This window comes from Ostrea edulis, chromosome 8, assembly GCF_947568905.1.
Source record: "Ostrea edulis chromosome 8, xbOstEdul1.1, whole genome shotgun sequence".
Lineage (NCBI taxonomy): Eukaryota > Metazoa > Mollusca > Bivalvia > Ostreida > Ostreidae > Ostrea > Ostrea edulis.
The window spans coordinates 8784555-8794729 of record NC_079171.1 but is presented as its reverse complement, the minus strand read 5'-3'; the positions used below and the strand labels follow the sequence as shown (position 1 = coordinate 8794729).

Below are 10175 nucleotides of genomic sequence, written 5' to 3'. Positions count from 1 at the left end.
CACATCATCGTTGAAGCCGCTGCTTTGACCAGGCGAACACAATTTCTCAGGAGCATATGACAACGATGTAGGTGGCTGAGGTAAAAGAAGTTCTGGTGTAAATGGCAAATTCAGCGGTGCATGACGATGGATGTGATTCATGAGATTCATCTCTAGGATCTACACTCAAAACCAAAATATCTTATAAGAACCTTGAAAACAAACAACTCTACTTTGATTTATCCTCACTTTGATACCCATCATCTATTATCCCATTACCGAATCTTAAACCCTAATCCCTCCTGTAGAAAATCATTATTAAATGTTGAAACCTTTTATAAATTGATGGATCCAGGCATGCAATGAACACGATCATATAGATTTAAAATGCAGACTTCACGTGAATATAAATCACAATGTCCAACCTGTTTAATAGTCATACACAATATCGAATTATAAACGCTGAAATATCTACAATAATACTTTAATTCTAAAAGAAGGAAATAGACAGGAAACAGAGTACATAATTTTTAAACACGACCAGCCGCTTGTTAATCCATTGACAGCGGGTCCAAAAAATGGTGTGGAATATGCCGATATGAATTGCATCCATGCATGTCTTTATAAAGATGTATATTATCTAGGCACATATTTCCTCGTGTTACCATGTAGTAATAAAGGTTTACTATTTTGCATTTGTGTCCCAAATCAACTCATCGGTGACCTACCTCAGTTTCGTTACACCGATTTTAGATGAACACGTTAAACGTAGGTAGCGGGTTTACAAAATGTTTTTCTCACTCGAAAACCATACCTGAAAATTTCACCCCTCTATCTTGACAATGTATATCCTATTCTGTATTGTTTTTCATTCAACAGCACGTTTTTGCACTAATTACGTCTTTGACATACCATTGTTTCAACGGTAGTGACACTGTTTTCTATTGAATTATATAGAATATGATAGTGAATGACTTTATTCATTGCATAGTTCAACTTAAAATGCGTATCAAAGCAAAGGAAAAAAAAATAAAATTTTAGAAATATTTATGAAAAAAAAATCATGGGGTAATCGAGTTCGTGATTTAAAGAAAAGGAAGTCAACGTTTGATAAAAACCTTCAAAGCAACAATTTAACAATTTAAATAACGTTACAACTATCCGCGACGTCATTCAACAACGTTATTCATATACTTTCCATGCATCACCTCAAAAAGAAGTAAAAACAAAGTTATTGATTCCTGCATTTGAAGGGGATATCAACTATGTATGGACAAAATAATCAATTATTAACAAAATACATATCGCAAAATGCCTTAATGTATATAAATATGTACATATATTGCGCTATATATCTTAATTGGGTTGCGAGGCTAATAATTGACATTTTTTTCTTCTTTTGCAGTCGCATGATTGCAGTAACAGTAAACTAATATAAGAGTATAATTTATTTTTGAATCCCATTAGGGTGAAATGTTAAGTTTTATATAGTTTTTCATGTATTAATATTCTAACCAGAAATACAACTAAAGTTGTTTCTATTTTAAAATATATTTATTTTTATTTAACATCCCCCTCACAAACATATATAAATACCCACTTTCTCAAGCCAAACAACCCCTCCAAAACATGAACGCGATTTAAAACTATAATTATTTCTAATTTGTATTGCATATTCACTTCAAACGTCAGCTACTTTTTCATATTTTCGACCAACTTGTACTGTTTACTTTAAGAGTCTTAAGCCCGTTACAGTATTTGAAATAACCGTGCGTCCGACCTCCCAAGACGTTTAAATTTTACCACGGGCGAATATATTTCCTGGTATAGACGGCCAATCGGACGTGATAAAAGTCCCGCTAAACAAAATTTTGATGAATTAACTTCATTATTGTACCTGTAACAAAATGGACAGACCTAATCAATTTAGTACATTTTACAGCATATTCTACCGCATATCAAGTGTTCAATAAAATATGATGTACTAGAAACGAATTAGGTCCACCGTACTTCATTAGAGTATAGATACATGTAGTGATACATGTAAATGTAATTTCTAAAAATGAAGTTATTTTCTCCGGGCTAGTAGGACTTTGACAGGGCTAACAACTGTAAAAAGCAGTCAGCCCTACATGTCCAGCTAATTTTACAGCGAGTTGCAAACACTCCTTGTGGTGGAAAGTTGTAAGGTTCAGCTTTGCTCGAATACAAGCACTGTTTACTTGCTGTTCCCCAAAACCGGCATTCATTTGTAAATATGATCGAATATCTCTCTCTCTCTACCAAATACACATCAAATTGGAGGGGGGGGGGGTAAAGTATCTGGGTAACTCCTGCTCAGTTTTTTCCAGGGGTTCTGCAAATGGTTTCAGAAACATTTGCAGCAGGACACATTGAATCATGTTTATATGATATCCCTGCATTTGATTATTCAATGTTGTCCGATCTTCACAAAATTTGTATGATGAGGTAGGAATATTATTAGGAACTCGCTATTTTCAGATGTCCGCCATAAACGCTTCAAATCTCTGAACAAAACTTTCATTAACTGGCAAACTCCCGTTCAATTTTCTCCCGGGTGCTAAAAATGCTTATAAAAGCATTCCCAAGATTGCCAGCTGTCTCGCTTCCAAAAGTTGTCCACAACTAAACTTTACACAGTAAGAGGTTAAAACATATTACTAGCCGAAATTGTGCACCGGAAACGAAAGGGAGACTTAACAAAATCAAACGAAGCATGTTCTACTTCGATAATAACTGTTGGTATATATATGATATCGTGAAATATTACGTTCTTTGTATTCAGTCAATGACCAATGCATACTTTATTCAATCAACTGTTACTTTACAATTGAATGTGCACGTAAAAAGACGTTGAGTCGTAGGATTTGCGTACCCGAAAACGATGACGTAAGCAAACACGCGACCTACGTTAAATCCTGCTAACCTGTTGAAAATGATGCCATCATCTTGGAAGATTGGGTTTGCATCTTGATCTTAGTGTTGTGTTTCCGCTTCAAATGCTTAGCAGTCGGCATTTTGTATTTGGTACCGTATAAGTTTTACATTACAATTGAATTCAAGGTGGAGGAGGAGTTTTTACATCTCCAAGGATACCCGGTTATAATACTTGGATAGGTGAAGTTTTATGATTATTATTTGTTTTTTTTTTGGAAATGAAAACATGGCACTATAATGTCGTTTTAAGAGCAAAATCGATATTTGTGAAGAGAAAGGGGGCTCATGGCGCTGGAAAAAGGACACAATGCCGAGAAAAGGACACAGCGCTGGGGGAAAAGGGCATGGAGATGCGCCAAGATAAAATACTACCAGTGAAACAACCAGGCTTTAATAAACACAGGAGAGTGTACAGTTTTCTAAAGACTTGATATCGCACAGAAAAATAGCGAAGAATGCATGCAAAAACAAATCATAGGTATTCCTAAGCTCATGGCAGCTTTTATGTATGCAAAGGCCTCGTGACCTTCACATCTGATGTCGTTAATGTCAGATTCTCAGGGAAGGGGCAGCCACCACCGATGTACAAATTCTGAAGTTTATCAGTGTACCGGGACTGAAAATGGAACATGCGAACTCTCTTTTGGAAAACAAACTTCAAAAGCCTGTTTAGTAAGTTCAGTGGGTTGACATTTTGACTTCGTTCAGTAAAATGTTAAGCTCGAATCATTCTACCATATTATTGTTTATATTTGATTTTTTATTAGAATTGCATTTATACACATAAAAAAGAAAATTAAAATATTTTTCTTCCGATTTCACTGAACATATATTTCACTTTCATGGTAGTATAGGTTTTCGGAGTGTATTACTTCTGCACATTCTCAAGAAGATAAGGTACAAATCACCACTATAATTATTTTAGATAAACGTACGAAGGAGCCCGCCACCTAAAGATAAATCCTACTGGACCAGTACCCGAATGCTTTAAGTTGATTAAATTATTTGACTGTGGCAAACTGGTTAAGGACAACCAGATATGAACATCCATGGACAAGTTAAGCTTCCAACCCGAAAAAAACCCCATAAATCCTTCATTTCAAAGAAAGAATGTGGGGTGGGAAATTTCATTAACTTTGACTTCCCTTATTGCACACGACTAAATACTTACATTTTTCACATGTTTATATCTTTGTCCAGTGTATACAAGTTAACCCATTACATACATTCTAGTTATTACACTATGTTTTCCTACACCGTTTGTGACGTCACAAAAAACGTAAATTGTACGTAGTTTTTAAGAAAATTTCAGAAATTAAAATTTCCAACAATACAATGACCTAGATAAATAGCATTAGGGGGTTAACATGTGATAAAAAGAATATATCATGGTTTGTGGCTCATGGACGAAAAACACAAAATTCGTTGAATATAAATCATTAAAACACGAAGCATGGGAGATTCTATGTTCTAGCATTTTATTCATAGTTTAGAGCATTGATACGGGAACAAATTTTATATCTAAATCATAAAACTTATTCACATTAACTTCAATACCAAAACTTATTGGGCAGTCAAATAGATCAGACCTAAAATTGTTTATGTTAAACATAAATGAATGTGTTTGAAAATTCCGAATGTGCGACCCCCTACAGATGCAGATAAAGATATATTGAGTGACTACTGACCCCCCCCCCCCTCGCTAGGTTGGATAGTAGTAGTGAAGGAAAGAATGAAGTTTAGAATTAAACTGATAGTGCTGCAAACCCCATCCCCCGTTTTTAAAAAATCGAAGTTCCTGCAAACTAATTTAGGTGATTTTAGAAATTCCACCGTCACTTCACCCAACCGCCCACGATGTATTATCTTAAAAGTAAAAATCGTCTATTGCTGGTCAAGAATATTCGACTACCCTCCGACGGCAACATTTCTTTATTTGAAAAAACGATGCTGTGCCTGTTATTTAAGACAGAAAAAAACTTTACAGCTGATATACGTGATCATATTTGTGGAGTAACAATGTTTCCTTGAATGAAGGCAATACTTCTAATGTATGTATAAGAGCACTTGCGTGAACACTACATTTTATTTTTCTTATTTTATTAAGACAAAGGTACAAAAATCTACAGTCTATACACTTTCATGATTTTGTAATTGCTACACACACAACACATACTCCTCTCCTCCATTAGTTTAATAAACACTGGCTGTGGAATATCCTCAATAATCCTAATGAGACTGCCAGCACCAGACAACACGTGGATATTGTCACTTCCTGTAGCAGCAACAAAGATATTACCGACAGAGTCTACATCAAGTCCACGGGGATTTTTCATTTTGAGATGTTTATACTGCCAGACGGTGTCTCCCTGGTCCGTGATGGCGGTCACTGTATAACAGACCCAGTTACTGTACACAAGATGTCCATCATCTGTTGCACTTAAATAAATATTATTATTGCCTTCAGCTTTATATTCTCTTAGCTTTTTACCAGACATATCCATTTTTATGATTTTAGATCCACATGCTGCATAACACGCTTCGTTGAGTTTTGTTATTCCATACACTGTTTCGTTTATATTGATACTTCGCAGTTTCTGTAAATCATGCACAGAATAAACTTCTATATATTTCGTTCCTGGAGAGGTCACCAGTAATTCTTCTCCAGCTTGTATTGCTTCAAAAGGGGAACACAGTCCATCAATGACTTCCGTGGATTTCCAGTCTTTGTTATAAATAGAACAACGGCCATCAGGTATGTAGTCTGCAAATACAAAGTTACCATTGGACAGAAAATTCCCAGTCCACACATTCGGATTTTTTCCAGCAATGCTGAATTCAGAAACTAAAGATAACGCAATGTCATTTACATCGTACGTGATGCGAAGATCAGACTCAGCATATTCAATATCTCCAAAAGATTCCATATTTCTCACTTCTTTCAAAACGTGTGACTTCTTTTCAGATATCGGTATCTGTTTCTTCGTGAATTTAAACTGTTTTAGCTGTAAGAGCCTCTCTTTCACTCTGTAATAAGTCGTCACCATTTCAGCGTCACTCTCCGTCTCTTTAGCTCTTTCAATATTCCGGCAGCAGTAATTTGTACACTGTATACCATCAGTAAGTACATTTGTACAATCACTTAACTTCCCCATTCCTTTCTTCAGTGCACCTGCTACTTCATCTAAATGTTTGTTCTTCAGTATTTCTAGATGATCAACAAGTTCCTTGAATTCCCTTTCTGTTTTCTCTATGATTTGGTCCACTGAGTTCTCTATTTCTGCTACATTCTTCTCTTGTTCGCTCTTTGCTTCTGTCAATTTCTTTTCCAGGTTTTTCACATCACCCAAAAGTACATCAAATAGGCCATTTTCTTTTATATTTTTTGCCACATCTTCGACAGTATCAACACTTTCGCATTTTCTGTGTTTTGTTCCTATACACATTGAACAACATGACTGTTGGTGATCGTTACAGAAGAATTTGACAGTTTCCTTTTTATGTTCTGGACAACTATGGATGTCTCTCAATGCCGGAAATATGTTGACGGATTTCATCTCATTCAATTGACATATGATATGCTCGTTTGAGAGCAAATGTCTTTTGTGATATTTGGTACACATCTTGCATAAGTATTCCGTACATGACAAACAAAACCCGGTAGCATTTTCATTTTCGTTTCCTCGTAAACATGAATTGCACAATTTCTCATCAGCCGCATGAACGATTGTCTCTAAAACTTCATTCAAAGGGAAAATTCCTGTCCACTCGTCTGGTTTATCGAAGGCACCAGGACTGGGAATGAACTCCCGGCATAATGGACAATTAAATCCCAAACGAGGCTCCGTAGACTTACACACATTAACAATGTAGGAAGATAAACAAGCGTGACAGAAGGAATGTGTGCACGGTAAAAACCTCGGCGACCTGAACTTTTCGAAACATATCGAACACAATGTAACATCCTCCATCGAAGAGCTGTCTAGTGATGTTGCCATCTATATATTGCAAAACAACTTTCGGTTTCATTTCAAATTCGGCGAACCCGTTGTAACCTCGGCGTTCTATTTTATTTTTAAACAATGGAATATTACACTGTGATGTTTGTAGATGAAGTGTCGATTATCCACGTTGTCATTGCCAACAAGCACATAAAGCATACGTTCCACTGTCCTCCTTGTAGATCTGGATTTTAAAATATCAAAATATCCGAAGTCAACCTCGGCGGGTAGAAACGGGACAAGATCTAGGAACATGGAAACATATGCGGAACATAAATAAATGTAATTTGATTTTGTTAAGGTTTGAATTCTATCGAATATGCAAACATATATATTTTTCAATGCTTATCTATTACTGGAATATAATATATCTATCTTATAAAGGGATTTTTTTCCAAGATTGAGACCATTTAAGGCCGAGTATAGATCTATCTAAAGGTTTGAATTCTAGATAACTAAATAGTGATACTGTTCTCCCTGTACGTCGGGGTTTATAATGTTCGCAACACTTGGGGCGGATCCAGGAATTCCGGTGAGGGGGTGCAACGTTTCTGTGAGGCTTGGGGCCGCCATGAGACCGCTAGTGGGTCAAGAACAAAGCCCTGAAGGAAGTCCAGGGGGCGAAGCCCGCTTGGGGTCCCGGTTGGATTTTACAAATTTTATAAGGTTTGAAATATTTCTCCTATGTAGTAATTTTTACTATTTTCTATAATTTTTACATGTAATAAGGTAAAATTAATAAAACGACGCTAATATTAAGGGTTTTTGGAACAAAAAAATGTAAGTTTTCCTATTAAAAGTAATTCAGTAAATCAAAAGATTTTGTCAGTTATTCCTACGAGAGTGGAAGAATTCCTTCTGTTATCGTTTACATTTTTCTAAACAAGAGACCACAATTTACCTTAAATTTGAAAATGTTAGGGGGGGGGGGCTGCGCCGCCCTTAAATCCGCCACTGACATCAATGTGCAGAATATAGTCACACTGAAAATGTGTGCAGAAACGGAACAAAGCTGTGACGTAGGCAGAGTATTCAGAAACATGGAATCCTATGTGGGACATAAATAGACCTAATCCGATTTGGTGGCGAGGTGGTGGTTAAGGTTTAGATTCGATTTATCTATAGACTAATTCAACACAGTAATACGTGGGTAACAATTACTGTATTGATATTTCAAGATGAGAAATACTAAATTTGGACGGATATACAGTTTTCAAACTTTCGGAACTTCCTTTTAAGAATGTATACCTGGACGGATCCAAGAATTGCAGCTATTGGGGCGCAACTTTATGAAGCAGGAGGTTGAATTGATAAAGTGACGCAGATTTTAAGGGTTTTAGGGAAAATGTTCTCCCAATAATAGTAATTCAATAAGATTTTGTCATTGATTTGTCTCTACTTCTTTTGTTGTTTACATTGTTTTTAGCAAGAGACCACATTTTACCTCAAATTTGACAATTTTAGAGGGTGGGCGGCTGCACCCCCCTTCAATCCACCACTGTATACATATATTTCAGATTTAGAAAATATTTAACGTGGTTCATTAACTAACTTTTCATCTTAAATGCTTCGTATAGGCACCTTAAATAAAGCATTATTTCTTCATCGGAAAAGTAAAACAAGTTCTTAATTATATTATAGGAATGGGGAAAATAAAAACGGAGCACACAGGGATTCGAACCCGGGTCCTCTGAATTTTCTTGATGACACCAGCCCGGGATCTTTATCCTCTGGCAGACATTTCCATCTGTCAGTTCCAGGGCTGATCTACGGCACCATGTAACGGAATAGGATAATATCCAACGGACCACACCGAAATGCGAACCTGACCCCCCTGAATGCCTAATCAGGTGTTCTACCAACTAAGGTATCTGACCATCGGTGTTCGAATTCGGCTGACCGCTACATTCCACCCTCCCTAAATTGCCTTCATCCTCAGAGACATGCAACCCAGATTATTTTCGCTCCTGTCAGGACAGCATGCTTTGCAGGGGTGGTCACGGCACCAACTGTAGTATATAGGGGAGAGAACATTTGTGGCTTGGCCGGTATAGTAGCATAGACCCCCCGGAAAAACAGACCCGGGAAAGATCTTCCCCATAGGGGGAAAAAGCGCCCAGGCATATAATTCCCCCTATATACAAAGTCAGTATAGAATTTCCCTCTTGTTGGAAAAACCGTCCTAGTATAGAATTTCCCCCTCCTGTTTCCATATACTGGAATATTTTTCTTCTCATGTAGAAGCTTTTAAATAAATATAGAATGAAGCAAATCCATGTAGCTGAATATAATAATCAATGAAATTTATTATTATTGCTATAAAGAGGTATCTACTTGTTATCAAAAAAATAGTTACAGAAAGAAACAAATATGTGTTTTTAAATTGTTATAGTTTAATGAAATATATATATGCGCTCGTTAATATTAATAATATAATAAAATAAAGGAATTCTGTGGAGTTGTTGAAGTTGGGTTTACACGCTGAAAACTTTGAATTGCGCTTAATAAATACAATACGCTTCCCAAGACTTGAACAGTGATCAATATTATCAGAGTTTTTCGTAAAAAGTCGACTAAAAGATATACATGTACAATTAGAATATCTAAAAAGTAAATTAAATGCACCGTATAAATAAAACTAACCGTTTATTTGAATTCGAAATTTTGAATTAAAAAGACATTAACTTCTTCCCAACTTCATTATTGCAGATGTTAGATACTCGTAGATAACATCAAAGACTTGAAATGTATGATGAATTTTGATATACCATTACACGATTTGAATAATTTCCTTTAAAAAAAAAAAGGCCCCAAACATAAGATGATGATTGTGATACACAAGACCCTGCTCAAAATTAAAAAAAATAATAAGAATTCCTGGGTCCAGATAAGCAAGAAAATTTTAGTAATAGAACTGGAAATGGACACATAGCTAAAATGTAAGAAGGGGGAAAACGCGTACTGTCATTTAGACGGAAATTCTATACTGTGGCGATTTTTCCTGGGGGGGGGGGTAATTCTTCCTCGAGGGAAATTCTATGCCAGACTCATCTTTCCAGGGGAAATGTCTATCCCGGGCCCATTTTTCCGGGGGGAAAGTCTATGCGGGGGATATTTTATGCTACAACACCGGGAATCAAACCCGGGGCCCCTACATTGCTAGTCAGGTGCTCTAACCACTATGTTATATAGGCTATATATGCATATACAAGACCATCATGGAAATTATTATCTTGC

The 10175-nt window shown here is 36.3% G+C and overlaps 1 protein-coding gene across 1 annotated transcript; it reads right to left on the bottom strand.

Annotated features, from left to right (window-relative positions):
- Positions 1–5060: 5060 nt before the first annotated feature.
- LOC130049592 (uncharacterized) lies at positions 5061–6494 on the bottom strand. The gene has a single exon (XM_056147426.1). The coding sequence runs from the start codon at positions 6492–6494 to the stop codon at positions 5061–5063; it is 1434 nt and encodes a 477-aa protein (XP_056003401.1).
- Positions 6495–10175: the final 3681 nt, after the last annotated feature.

What these genes read in the sequence shown, in the direction of transcription:
- LOC130049592 (XM_056147426.1), bottom strand. Translation starts at nt 6,494, where the DNA reads ATGAAATCCGTCAACATATTTCCGGCATTGAGAGACATCCATAGTTGT.